This window comes from Abramis brama, assembly GCF_963993115.1.
Source record: "Abramis brama genome assembly, chromosome: 23".
NCBI classification, from domain to species: Eukaryota; Metazoa; Chordata; class Actinopteri; order Cypriniformes; family Leuciscidae; genus Abramis; species Abramis brama.
Window position 1 is genome coordinate 28,183,917 of NC_139985.1, and position 15,640 is coordinate 28,199,556.

The 15,640-nt window shown below is 37.9% G+C and overlaps 1 protein-coding gene across 1 annotated transcript; it reads left to right on the forward strand.

The window, feature by feature from the left end:
* Nucleotides 1–5,401: 5,401 nt before the first annotated feature.
* LOC311074689 (endothelin-3) lies at nucleotides 5,402–15,299 on the forward strand. Its single transcript, XM_084101478.1, has 4 exons — nucleotides 5,402–5,706; nucleotides 7,075–7,309; nucleotides 11,116–11,253; nucleotides 14,145–15,299. Exons 1-4 carry the CDS (start codon nucleotides 5,637–5,639, stop codon nucleotides 14,161–14,163), a joined length of 462 nt encoding a protein of 153 aa, XP_083957604.1. The 5' UTR covers nucleotides 5,402–5,636; the 3' UTR covers nucleotides 14,164–15,299.
* The last annotated feature ends 341 nt before the right edge of the window (nucleotides 15,300–15,640 follow it).

A 15,640-nucleotide genomic window follows, 5' to 3' on the forward strand; every position in this document is an offset into this window, starting at 1 on the left:
ATGCACGTTAGTTTGGACTAGTTATATTTTGTCATCACCTGCCTCCGTCACTCATTTGTTGTCACGGACCCTAATCACGTTCATCTGTTCACTCATCAGTCGCCATCATTAACACCTGTATATATGCTCAGTTCTGTTTCAGTTCAGTGTCCGGGATCGTGTGTGTTAACGTATTTAATTTCCTTACTGAATATAGATAAATATTCTCCTCACAAAATGGTTTCACCAGTAATTTGTTTGAGCATTGTATATTTTGTACTCAGGTCATTAGCCTAGCAACATTTTACTGTCAAACGTGAGTCTCTTGTGCATTCCTCATGAGGAGTGTGTGTGGTGAGTGTCAGTGGCGGATAATGGAGTTTCTTCTCCAGCTGTCTGTGAAGACCGGAGACACCTCATGGTCTCTGAAGGTATCACTACAACTGCCGAAGGGTGTAACCTCTTACTGGACGTTATTGTGAAGTTGCAGTTGTTGTAAAGTTTTCTTTCATCGAAGCAGAGACCAGGAGACAGTTGGGATCGCGTTCAACGGAAGTTATTCTTTATTGAGAACTCCGCTGTACGTTGCTGTAGTACTTCCAACATGATCTAACTCTAATACAGTATGCATTGTAGTTATATACATTCCAAGGGGGAGGGATTACATAGAGGTGGAGATTCTGAACAAAGCATGCAAATTAAGTATACAGGTTAAGGTAACACCCTAGACTGACGGTCTGGCCCATCCTAATTCAATCAGCATAAGGCTCCAAGAGCCATTTGGGTCCGAAAGCCATTTGCAGAACAAAAGGTGAGATTCTCAGTGAATCATTCGTGTGCTAATCCCATCAGTCTGACAATAAGGAGAGAACAGAAATTGCAACTTTGCTGAGATCTTAACCTTAAAAGATTCTTTACCATGATGTTATGTACAGAAGCATATTTGAAATAGATTCTTAAATTTGTAACCCTTCACAGTGTTATGCAGATTTCAGATAAATTTGGTTTATGTGTGTGTCTCACTGAACCCATGATTCTTATTGTCATCAAAGCAATCTCAAAAATGCGAGTGCAAATCGTAATCCAAGTATTAGTGTAAATCTTTAGCTTGCCATTTTAGCAGATGTTTTTTGATCCTGAGACAGTCCTTCTCAGGTTAAAGGATTAATTCCCCTCCAAAATGAGAATGTTTCATTATTTAGTTATTCTTATGCCCTCCAAAATCTGCATTACTTTCAATGTTCCATTGAACATAAAAAGTGAACTTTAAAAGTGAATACCTAGCTCCTCTTTTCCATCATGAAAGTGAATCAGGACTGTCAAACTCTAAAATGACAAAAACAACAAAAAGCATCAATAAAGTTACTCAGCAAACAATTACATGACCTAAGAAGATTTTGCTAACATTCTCATTAGGTTATGAAAACATTATTTCTGAAATTTCACTGAACATTCAAGTTTTAAAAACTTTTATTTTTGTTTATACAAACATTAAGGGAACGTTCCATTTGATCATTTTTTTCAGAAAGATAAAATTATACATTTAAGGACTGACTAATGTTAATTAGGAACATGCACTTACTAAAGGGTTCAGGTTTGGTTTGGTTTAGGATTAGTTGCATGTAATTATGCATGATTTACTGTTATTACTACATGCAACATGTGTAACAAGGACACTGTAAAATAACGCGTTGCCATAATTTTGTTCTGATATCATTTTGAAAACATTGGTAACACTTTACAATAAGGTTCATTAGTTTACTACATTAGTTAATATTAACTAATAATGAACTGCACTTATACAGCATTTGTTCATCTTTGTTAATGTTAATTTCAACATTTACTAATACTTTATTAAAATCTTGTTAACATTAGGTAATGCACTGTGAACTAACATGAACAAACAATGAACAGCTTTATTTTCATTAACTAACATTAACAAAGATTAACAAAAACAGTAGTAAATGTATTGCTCATTGTTAGTTCATGTTAGTTAATACATTTACTAATGTTTAATAAAGGAACCTTATTGTAAAGTGTTACCAAAACATTATTAATGACCAGATAACTTTGAATGAACATAATCTTACTGGAAGATCGTTTGTTAATAACTTTTAGAAAACCTTGCAAGAACGTTCTGAGAATGTTCACTGTTAGCTGGGCACTTGTCTATTCTATTCTATTCTATTCTATTCTATTCTATTCTATTCTATTCTATTCTATTCTATTCTATTCTCTCCAGTCTTCTGAAGTAAGATGACTTTATAACACCAGAAGACTTGGACTATAACGCACACTGGTGATTTTCACTGGCCATCAAGAATCATATGGACTCATATCTCAGATTTTTTTCGGTCATTTTGGAGTTTGACAGCTCCAGTCCCCATTAGAAATAAAGAATGGTACTACTAATGCTTATATGTAGGTCTCTCTCTGTGTTTCTGCAGAACCCTTGCTACTTATCCAGACGTCAGTATTAGTTATCATCTTCTGAGTGATGCAAAGCCCAAATATCAGGATGTGTTATCATTGGCGACCGAGACCAGGATTAAATCACTTTATGGTCAATTATGCATGTAATGTAAGTTAAATTCAGCGTGAATGTAAATAAATAAAACCGGACTGGCCACACAAGCAGTCATTGATTAAAATCTTGCAAAAAGACGGAGTTAAAATCATATTGAACCACAATCTAAACCGCTATCTAAACAGCAAAACGACGTGATATTTACCCTCTTTCTCACATTCTTAACTCTCACTTTTACATTTTTGTGTAAGTCTGACAACATGCCCGGTGCAGTTTGATACTGTACGCCTCATTCCGGCGGGCAGCGGCGCCTCAAAGTGCCTGTTTTTTCAAGATTAATTTCCCTGTGGGATCCATGTGGAATGAGGATTTTAATCCCATGCTGTGCATTCCCATATGCAAGTCCATCGGCCGTCCATGGTGACTTGCGTACTTCAGCTGACTGAGAGGAAGAAAAAAACATGGTATTTGGAACTGAGAATAGAAATCCACTTGGTTCCTAGAGTTTAACATGTTCCCATTTTAATTATTGACAGCAGAATAAACATGAGCTGACATGAACCAAACCGGATGATCATGTTCTCCGGCATAATTTGAGAAGGAAGCAAGAAAATGTCTGTACAAATGAGATGACGAATTAACTTTAAGCTCTACTGTAGCTGTCAGTGATATCAAATTGTAGTTCTATATTTTATCATTAATATTTTTCATCAAGATTTGTTGAATTGTTTGACCTTTTTTAAACTTTTTTAATTATTTTTTTATTGGACAGATCACGAGACTTGTTCTTCCTACACACAGTAGACAAGGAACAAATTAAGTTAAGTCATCTGGAAACTTGTTGACAAGTCTTCATAAACCTGAAGGGCAGATGGCAGAATCTGATTGTAACCACATGCCAGGGATGGACCGCAAACCTTCAAAAAATAAACCGTCAGAGAAGAAGTCTGAACAAATGTCTTGTCCAGGCCCCACACTCTTTATATGCATGTTGGAAATAAAAAGCAAAAGAAAAAAGTAAATTAATCTGGCTCTGCAGTTTCGGCTTGACCTGTTTCAGTTCAGAATCACAATATGTTATCTATAAGACACCATGGTTTAATAGCCACCAGAGGTGGACAGTAACAAAGTACATTTACTTGAGTACTGTACTTAAGTACACTTTTTGAGTATCTGTACTTTACTTGAGTATTATCTTTTCTGGAAACTTTTTACTTTAACTTCACTACATTTGAAAGACAAATATCGTACTTTATACTCCACTACGTTTCTGTCAAGGTCCTTGAGTAGAAAGTAGTAACGTCAGTCAGGGGATGATTTTGGTTTGGAAATGAAAGTCGGGTTGACGTCAAAACCCGACGTCAGATTTACGTCAGAACCCGATGTCGGACAGATGTTGGATTTTGGTTGGAAATGAAAGTCGGGTTGACGTCAAAGCCAAAAAACTAAGCCAAGGGCACTATTTGAGGGAACAGCCATTTGGGTGTCCGAAAACATTGTAGACGTTATTGAGTGCACTTATTCAATCTCATATTCAATCCCACTACTGGAACTGTGTTCTAGAAATAAATGTGATATTGATATGAGGGTAGGAAGGCAGGCATAGATTCAGAGGCATAAGGTACTGTAAGTATTACATTCAACAATGCAACAATAATAAAACAATGCATTGACATTTACTTTTTACTTTTGATACTTAAGTACTTTTAAAAATGAGTACTTCTGTACTTTTACTTAAGTAAGAATCGGTCTTTACAACTTTTACTTGTAACGGAGTAATATTTGACCAGTAGTATCTGTACTTTCACTCAAGTAAGGAAGTTGTGTACTTTGTCCACCTCTGATAGCCACTCATCTTTTTTCACAGACACAGTTCATGAGAGAACCTGAATAGGAGAATAGATAACAGTAATAGTATTTCTACAATTCTTTGTAAATTCTTTGTAAAAGTCTGCAATGCTGATATTTAGGCAGTGAGGAGATTTGGATACAAATCTGCTTACAAGGCTTTATATGAATCCACATTCTTGTGCTTGTGGTTTGAGTTGTAGTTCAGTATAAGGACATTTTCTGACACTTCAGGTAGTAGTATAATGGTACGAGATGTAAAAAATATCCTTTCTGCAAAATTTGTTAAAAAAACAAAACAAAAGGAAATTGAGAATTATGGTTGAAGAATTAAAAGTCCAAAGTCTCTCAGAAGCATTAAAAGAGCAACATAGGGGAAAAGAACAAGCACTGGATACAATTTACTGCCAGATATTATATTTTAATTAAATAAGATGAAATTTTTCATCAAAATCATTTCACCTAAATGATTTTGAAATTAAAATTTGAATTATACTGTACACCATAACAAACATGCAGTTTTCAGTGTGCTCTCTCTATGAGTTTGAGAGCCCTTGAAAAGCAGCCAGCCCCCAATATGTATTACAACCCTGATTAAATATTTGAGTTAATTTTATTTTTATCAATCAAATTTGAAACACTCTTATATGCCCACTTGAATAGTTAATTTTTCTTAACAGCTCTTAAAGCTGCACTGAAGTCTCCAGTGTGGTCTCTTGATGAATCTGCAGACAGAACATGTCATTGATGTCTCAAGCGCTGAGGGGGAAAGCATTGAAATCAGAATAAATAAAATATCGAAAGGGACTGATATCAGACCTCTGTAATTACCAGAGACTTAGTTAGGCTTAGTTAGGGTTTACACGTAGAGCCTATTACTATCAACCAACCCACGATATGTATATGGATTATTTGATAAATAATGTGATGGCATTAACATAACGTTCAGATCTGTGTGTGATGTAATATTCTGACTGACAGCTGATTGAGCTGTAGAAGTGAGGCTGTGCTCCAGCGGGCGGGTCTTCTCGAGCTGATGATAGATGTTCACTATAAAACCCCAGCGAGAGAAACAGCGCAATAATAGCAGCATCTGCAGGACCTGAGGATGTTTCTGGCGAGCTCCACTCTTCTGCCTGAACACATGACAGTCCGTGTGGGAATAACACAGCAAACAGCAACATGCTTCTTCTAACTGCATGTGGACCACTCAGCACTTCTGGTCAATCCTGGATTTTAAACTGACTTATCTTTTTCACGGAGACTATCTGGAATAACTGGGATGGCCAAGGTGTCATTACTACATTTGGGAATTTTGCTTTTTATTGGACTAACAGTCGCAATGGCCAACGGTGGGTTTAGATTGCATTGCATTGTACGGTGGACTAAAATCACCCTGTGCATATAATTACCACAAAAAAAACAACAACAAAAAAACATACTTATTAAAGCACAGAACACGTAATACTATATTATAAAAAGTATTTATAAGCATATAGGCTATATTGAGGAGTTAGATGATGCATGCATCGAGGTGACTTCAGTGGCGCCGACTATTTTAAAATGATTTTTTAAAGAAATTCTAAATTATGCAATGTAGCCTACTAAAGTAAAATTAATAATCGGACGTAGTATGTCGAAGCGCAAATCTAATTTGGCGCCACTATCGCAGAAAAGGAACGTCAAACACTTGATACTGTACGTACAGTAATGACAGCAGATCATGAGCAGATCATGAAATTTGTAAGACAGCGTCAATCATATTGTTTACCTGCGACCGGTTGCATAAACATCTTAGACTAGTCTTAAAAGTTCATTTTTTTCTTCAAGATTGGTCCTTACACAGGTAGTTTGGTCTAATCTGAGTCTGTAAAGTAAGAGTTAATAACTGCCAGTTGGTCAAACTAGTTATTAAGACAGGGTCTTCATTTATGGGTTTATGGGTCACACTTTATATTAGGGTCCTTAACTACTATGTACTTGCATTAAACAATGTGGTTATTGCATTGATGTTGAATAGCAGAACACTTGTGCTTGCTGTTGAGGAGTGATACAGGTAAAGTTAGGACAGGTTTGGTGAAATATGTTTGTGTGTGCATGGTTAAAGGGTAAGGGAAGTAAATTATAGATGTAATTACAGAGATTTATTACATCCGTAATTACAACCAGGTATTTTTTAAAATATAAGTTGTAAAAACACACAATAAGTGCATTGTATCAAATGATTAATTTAAATGTTAGTACATAAAGACGTCTAATATACAGTGGGACTTTGTGCAACCAGCCCCTGCTCCTGCATTGGGGAAATACGGGCTCTGTCTAAATCTTTACCTAAAGGTTTGAAACCTTTTTTCTTCGGGGTTCAACCCTTCATTATTGGGTTGTGACCCGGTGCCATACTGAATATTTCACACCCTGAGGAAACCTAAGGCTTTGACCCTTAAAATAGTCAATGTCACTCATAAATGATATGCATATTTTTGACTATTCTAGGACTTTTTATTTTTATTTTTACCACATAAAGCACATTTTTAGGTTATGATATCAAGCACATTTTTTAAGGTGAACGCACATAACCTACTTTGAACCTTTACTGTGACAAAGCAAAATATATATTGGATAGAAAGGCATTCATGATGATGTTTTAGTGCTGCTGCAACATGAGATCATTTGAATGAACAGTCTTGACATTGTTCTAACTAAAGCATTTTCATATTCAGGCTTTTCCACGTTTCGTCAAGATGTGCTTGTGAAAAACACAGCGAAGGACTTTACTAAAGTATCAAGTGCGACTCCTAAGCAGTTTGGTGATTCTGCTAATAAACCTGGAGTGTGTTATTTCTGCCAGCTCATAAAACCACGGAAGAGAGCCAAGAGATGCACATGTTACTCCTATAAAGACAAGGAGTGTGTTTACTACTGTCACCTGGACATCATCTGGATCAACACACCCGAGTACGTCTCTTTTACTGTTTACCTCTTACTTTAAAGATGGATTTACAACTTTGATTTAAACAATCTTTAAGTGGCATTTATTGGTGAATGGCATAGCATAAATAATAGTGAATAAATGTGACAACATATTTATGAATAGGGCTACATGAACACCAAAACATTTGTAATTAAAAAAAACCTATTGTGTCAAGGGTTTCTGGTTCTTATTAATAACCCTAAGAAATATTTTGAATCTATCTAACTATGACATATGACAATCTACTGTACAGATGCCATGCACTTGTAAAATGTATGAAATAATCAAACCACTAACTATTGTGACATTTAATAAGAAGAAGAATGGAAGAATAAAATGATTACAATTTGGGGAAACACTTTAATTTAAGGTGTTGTAGTTACATTTTAAATTAATGTAAATTACAGTAAATTATGCATAATTACAAGTAACTAACCCTTAACCAAACCCTAACCATAACTCTATAGTAAATGCATGTAGTTCATTAATTTTACTCAGTACTTATCTGAGGAAGCTCAATGTAAATGTGTAAAATGTGTTGCTGCATTATATTTTAACTGCAAGAAGTCTTAGAAGAATTACATTTGGCAGTCTATACAAACTCAACAGAGGCGCGTGGACAAACGTTCTCCTTTCTGTCAGAACTGAAATATTTCTGGCCTGCCCTTCCTTATCACAGAGATAACACTGTGAACTTCTTGTGTAGTTTAAAAACATTCTCATGCATCATTCTTATCCAAAATGTTCAGAATAATAATTTATTGTACATGATGATGATTAACATATCCTTAGTAGAGTAACTTATCTTTATTAAGAGAGCCGTAAGTAGTTTCGGGAAATGTTTCAGTGTCTGCTACGAGCTCCGTCTTAGTAAATTAGCAAAACTGTGTCACCAACTAAAGTTGACATTTTAATTAAGTGTGTGTGTGTGTGTGTGGGGGGGGGGGGGGGGGGGGGGGGTTTATTATATGTGAAATATATCAACTTGTTAAAGAGAATTTATCATAAGTCATGTTCATAAAGAAAAACTTCAGAAATCTTGAAATGTGGGTCAACATAGCCTACAGTAATTATTTTCTCTGAGAGTAATTAATATTCTCAGCCACTTGTCTAGGCACTTGTCTGGCACATAATACTGGCTAAAGAGAATAGACGAGATCAAAGAGACGCTTTCATGACTGGATGTTTGCAGAAGTAACTCTTAACAGATGAGGCCTTTAGCTCCCTGAGAACAGCTGTTCAGATTTACTGAGCCTCGGAGTCTGCTTCATTAGTTTCCATGCAGTACAAATAAGAGTCCTTTATTGAGGTGTTACCAAAAAACACAAGGTCTAATGAACTGGAAGTTGGCCCGTGCGTTGCATAAGTCATGTAATCATTGAGCCGTTAATGTCCTCAAACCAAGCTGTGTATGATCTGCATTTTTGAGCTGAGGTGTAGTTTTAATGAAATAGGTTGTGTATTTTGTTGTATCTGTTATTCTTACTGTTAAATATTACTACTACTGTACATTTTCTAACCAAACTGGTTTGCCAGTGAACACAGAACCTGTGCAAATCTCGGTAGATTTCTGCAGAAGTGATACGCCTGTCATTCTTAAAAGTTCTATGCATCCTTGTCACTCTTTGGGAAAAAGTTCTTAAGTTCATAAAATTCTTTATGCCAAAAAAAGCTCTATATAAGGATAAACATCTTAAATGATTGTACAATGCTTTAATGTTTAACAGGTGATTTTTTTTTTTTCTAGTGGTAAAATATGTTTACAAGCTATTTAATAAATAAAATTCAATCAAAATAAAAAATAATTAAAACTATATCCATTAAATGATCCCATGGGAACTCCTAAAAAGTTCTATAAATCACATACCTGTATTGAACCCTATGATTTTTAGCCCAACATTTTAAAGAACTATTTATACCCAAAAGGTTCTATATAAGTCTTAAATAATTGCATAATATAATATAACATTTACATTTGGCAGATGCTTTTATCCAAAGCAACTTACATTGCATTTCAAGGTACACATTTACATTCTTATCAGCTCTTGCTTTCCCTGGGAATCAAACCCATGACCTTGGCGTTGTAAGCATCAACGAGCTACTGTTTGAGCTACAGGAAAGCACCTGAAAGAGCACCTGAAACATTGATGTGGGCCCCCACCACCCTCCACCAATATCATATACTGTACAATAGATGAGCATGGAGGCCCACATAACAGAAGATGGTGATGTTGTTGTAAAACCTTTATTTTAAAAGTTAAATGTTTATATAAAAACTAACAAAAAGCATGAAATTGTTAGATAATAATAAAACCAATTTTAAAAAAGTAACAGCAAAATAATGTTTTTCCCATCAGTCTGCTATAATTCATAAATCAAAAAGTAAACATTTAGAAATTGACTGCAAGAATGCAGTCAAATTTAAAAAATAAAATCATTTATTCGTCTTATTTTTTAATAAAGATAATATGGAACTGGTAATATTATCAAATAAAGCTAATAAATGTATTCATTCAAGTGCAGTGTGTTGTATTCGTGTTTTCTTGAAAGGTCAGGTGCATAATGCAATGCGTCGTGACTCGTGCCAATTTTTTAACTCTATTTACAATAGTGTAAAAAGACAGGGATTTTGACCACGTAATCATTCGGTGGATTGTGGTGCGCACCGATAATGAAAAGTGACAGTACCCGGCAGTTTTCTTATTCCCAGCGAAATAACAATACAACCTGTCTTTAAGGACGTCTTTATCGACTGGGATACAACAACTCTCCTGGCCTCCCTCTCATTCTGTTCATGGCGTTTCTGGTACCCTGATTTGTTTTCTTTTCCCCGACATTTATCTGTCAGTCTCCTGCTCTTCCACAAGTTCATCGATAACTTCAGGCACTGCCGCCTCAGCTCTGATTGGTTCTGTTCACGAGCTGGGGTGGGACTTACAATTTCATTGGGTTCTTCTGATGTTTGTCACTGACTGAATAATTAATAAATACTTTAGATCGGACTAAACCATTTTAAGAGAGGTAAGAGAAGCAGATATTTGGAAAAAAATATTTAATCAAATTGCACGTTTTTGTGGTTTTCATTTAAATCTCAGGCATACAACTAATATACATTTTAGAATTATTCATACAACAGGGGTCTATATAGTATAACTGCTGGATTTTGTGGGGCCCCTGGGCAGCGGGGCCTCTATAATTGTCACCACCTTTCACCCCACTAGCGACGGCCCTGAGTGTGCATGTTTATTAAACATTAAGGGTCATTTAATAATGCTGACAGCTATCAATAAGAGTCCAATTCTCTCAATTTAATGTGTTTTACCATATTCATATCCATGCCCAGGTGTTTGTACAGTGAGGTTGGCATGCCGATCACATTCATAATCTGGGATCGTGCTAACAATTTTCTGACCTCCACATTATTCATGGTTCAGTGTCACATTTCAGACCAGGCAGATTGTGTATGTAACCTGCTCCATGAGTGCAAAAGAAAGATCAAACTAGGGCAGTGAAAAACTGCACAAATACTCTGAGCACACATTAAATCCTTCTGTAAACTTCCAGACTATGACATTTTAAGGTGGATGGAGACATGATATACAGTGTAATTTCAAGGGAGAATTTGAACTTTTCTTAAAAAAAAGATAGAAGGCTTGCTGGGTCCAAGTCCTTTAAGTAAATCAAAGCATTAAAAGCCTTTCTCACTTTCACGGTTTGCCTTTAAGCACCGCTGTGGTAGTGTTTTCTTTAACTGCAAGATCATAACCCTTTGCCCTTTATGTATTGGCAGGCGCACTGTCCCATATGGCATGTCAAGTTATCGAGGCTCCCAGCGGATACGGCGTTCTGCCGAGGGCAGCGCAGGAGGTCAGCGCTGCATGTGTGCTTTACACAAGGACCAAGAGTGTACTGCTTTCTGCAGTCAGAGGTAACAGCACACCCTCAAACCGCTAAAGTACCAACATAGGCTCATTGGGAAAGTGTGCCTCTACCATAGACTGTAAAAAAAAAAAAACAGTATCCGTGACGTCACCCGCAGGTTTCTGAAGAGCATTTTTGAAGCCCATCTTGGTAGCGCGTCACTCCCAGATAACCGAAAATGGGCATAAAGGCGGATTAGCTGAGGTGACGTGACGCTAACAGACAGCAGACAAATGGCTAGTAGTGACATCAGCGGCAGTCCACCTGTCAGTCAAGTGGCCACACCCTTAATTATGCAGAACTTTAAGACTTTAAGGTCTTGGATTGACGCTATGGGGACGCCATCATCCGGTGTCGGAAGCACGTGTGAAAACACTATAATCTGATTGGTTGGTGACAGTCCGTGACGTCTTAAGCGGAGGTCCCGGAAGTGTAAGAGGGTGCCCGTAGCACACGTCATTAACTTCTTTGTCTGAAGGAGAAGAAAAGAGGGAAGGGAAAGAGGGAAGCTGTTATTGAACTGGCGAACGTTCAACATAATACTTTAATTATAAAATAAACAACAAAACTACTGGTACTGCCTCACAGACGACAGCCACTTAAACTAAAACAAAACACCAACATAAATAGTCTAGGCCTTGTCCTCTCTCGTCTTGCACTTTCGTCATTCCTTTTATCCTCCTGGAGTTCCTCCGTGAGACTCGAGGCCAGTGTGGCGCAATCTACGCTCATTAACACTCGCACCATCGGCCTCACTCCATTCCCATGGCTCTCGGCCCCACCCTGCTTGCCACAGTTAGTTTCCATCAGCGTTCGGATCTTTATCGAAGCACTTCCTATTAATCACTTCCCTGAGATCCTGTCTCGTCTTCCTCATGTCTCTCCTCCTCTGCAAGTGGCCACACCTGGCCCTGCCTCCGGTCCTCGAACCCCCAGAGGCTTTAGTCGGGATCTGAAACGGTGCGAGATAGATTTCCTGACCACTGCCGACTGCGTCCTCGCCTCTCTAAACTTTCCGACCACAGTCTCAATAAATGTTCTAAAAAGTTCAGAGGACAAGACTTTGGGCATTGAGGTGAAAATTATTTCCTTTCTTCCTGATGTTCGCCAAGTTCAGCCACAGATGCCCCTCCGTGACCCCATCGCTGTCATCGAGCGACCCTCAGCACAGCCGTGGCTCACAAGATAGCGTCTCCTCCACAGGGGCCATCCTAACAAATCCCCGCTCGGCCAATCCTTCCACACTTGCGTAGTTTGAATTATGAAACGGATAAATCCGGGCTGAATATGGCTTCTTCCACGACTTCTGCACTTCAGAATGGACGTCAGGAAGAGATGGAAGAGATGGAAGAGCGAACATGGCCTAACAGGAATCACTCATCCAGCCTACCACCAGCGACCTCGCGTTTCACACCCAGAACCAATCTGGTGTGGTCCATGACGTTCAACAATTCTCTGTATGTGGGGCTGGCAGGTTAAGAAGACTCAGTACACACATTCCTCGCCTTCTTCAACCACATCCACTCCCTCTTGGCTGGATGGTGCCAGCTATATGCTATCCACTGGATTGTGTGACCCGAGAGACAGCACATCCTGATCCAGCAGATCGCTTGAGCCCACGATCGAGGTGAAAAAGCAAGCTCGACCTGCGATGCCCATAACTGAAGCCTCCGCTTTGCTTCGGCAACAGCCTTAGCTGTGGGGCGCAAACGCTTATCCTACATACCTCGAGAATAGGGACAAACGTGAGCGGGGCTTCCTTATTGTGAACTTTTTCACAATGGGCGCATTCAGAACCCTTGAGCACTGAACGTTCATGCTCCTCTCCCAAGCAATGAACGCATAGGTCGTGTGTGTGTCCTCTAGGGCTGCCACTTTTGTGAAAAAATCCTGTTCGATATTTGAGACGTAAGTGTTCATTGAATCGATTGTAAAATCGATTTTCTATGTCTAAAGACGTTTCCATTTTCAACGCCAAATATGGGCAAATCCACAGACAACTAACAGGCATTAGGACGAACGTAAAGAGGGCGCTTGAGACGCGCACAAGTCAGCAATATTCCTGTTGATTTATTGGTGTGAGGTTTCGTGCACAATGACAAACAGGAGTGCAACATTCTCGAAAAATAATAAGCAGAGTGGACTGCCATAACATCAATGACAAACATTACTGCAGTCTTCAACATGCCTGTGTTTACGTCGAACAAATTTCACCTACGTAGGCGATTGTAGACCGTAGCCTGAATCTGTATCTGTATGCATGAGACTGTCTGAATACCGGCAGAATTCACGTTTGTTGTGAAAAGAGACACATTATGCAGAAGTATAATTTGCTGTTATGTGTGTTTGTCAGAGTTGCTGTGTGACGCTGCAAGCATATCGTGACGAGCTGGACGCGCTCCGAGAGAAGCCGTTAAAATCGATTCCCTATTTTCGTTTTTCGAAACTTGTGTTGGTTGGTCCGATCGATTGTGCAATCGATTTTCGAACGCAAAGTGACAAAAACCTGGGACACGGAGGCACACACTTCCTAAAACACTTGTTAAGAATTTTCACGATCCTGCCTTCACCACGTGCTAACAATACAAACAGCTCCTGAAGACAAAAAAGCTGATGACGTGTACTACGTACGCTTCCGATAATTCGGACATTTCACTTTGAAAGAGTTGCGAAATGTGCAATTATCACAACAGACACATTTTACCAATAAGCCTGGGTTGTGTGGATTATTATAGACTATGTAGTAATACAGTAAAAATATTTGTGTCTTTATCTAAGTATCATCAAAATGTAGGCACATTCAATTCAACTGTTTTCATTAATAGATTTAATGTCACTTCCACCAGCTTTCACAATCCCATTAATACTTTGTTTTCTTTTTTTGTCGTTCTCCTTCAGAAGGGGCAGGTCAACATGATCATCCATTGGAGCACAGCTAAACTGATATTTACTCATCTGTTGCACTGCCTGTTCATTCTTCTGTCCCAACACCTGGAGAATCACCTCAGAGAAAAGGTTCATGTCTGTCCAAAAGGAAGGCCATCAGGATTCTATTACGGAGAGGGAGAATTAAAGAGCAGAGCGAAGGAACAGAATGTTTGGAGAGGACTGGCGCTGTGATCGTGAAAGCATTACATAACTGCACCTAAGCTAAAGAAGAAGCCATGCATGGACTGCCACTCTCAATGTGAACGTGTGTGTCTAATGCATTTAGGTGAGATGTCTGTGATGGCCCAAATTTGACTCGCCACTATGATCTGACTTCCAGATCAGACATGCATGATGGGGTTGAATAAGCATTTTAACGCAGGACTTTGAAAAATATTTTAACCTTTTTAGACCAATCGCCATCATGTAATATTTAAAGGACTTTCTTAAAATATGTGTTGAACAATATATTTTTTTTTTAAAAGTACTGTACAGCAAACTCTACATTGCAACATTGGCTTATTCTTCCATGATTTGAAATTTCCTTGTGAATATAAATAATTACCGAAAAGACAAAAGGAAAATTCCTGGCTCTTTCCAAGCATAAAAGAAACCATGCATTTTATGACTAATCTCAAGATGTCCATTTTAAATGCCACAATAACACACAACATATGAATAACTGTAATAGAGAGTATATGCATTATAGATTATATATTTATTACACTAACCAAACATGTTTACAATACATTCTCCAAATCAAAAAAAAATAATAATATTATATTACATTTAAAACCATTACAAGATAAACCATCCTTTATTTATTCAAAGCTTTTTAGTGCTTTTTTTTTTTTAGTTATTTGAGTCTCACACACAAAGGGAACTCATTCATGAGATGAAACTGATGAAATTCATTACCTGGATCGCGCCTGTTCTCACATTTCATGGCCGTCATATAGGTCATTTGTACAAAAAGTCCTGTACAGATTCTTTGTTTATTATTAAATTAAAACCTTTGCTGTTTTTATATCCACGACTTGTATTATTGTTTGTCTGTATGGAGCTCAGCTGTGAGCAACAAACATTAAACTAAAGAATGCTGAGATTATTCTGCTAAGCTAATTTGAAACTTGTGGATCAAATGTGAAATTAATGCCGTCTGGCCTCAGGGTTGAATACGTTCTCTCATTACTTCACCAAGGTACGTCTTATCCTTTCACACAGGGGGGGCTGGCAAGAATTGTTTGCTGTCTTGGAATGTGCCCTCAAAACAAGAGGTAATTCCCACGGTGCATGATGGGAGAAACACACATCAAAAACAGGTCCATCACAGTTCTCATCTAGGAATACCTTTAGGTAGTGTTCAGAGATAATATGCTTTGTGATTTTACATTTCTTAAGCTCTTTAATATTGTGAACAAGCTAAATGACTATGACATGCATTTCATTCATTTCAACATCTGTGT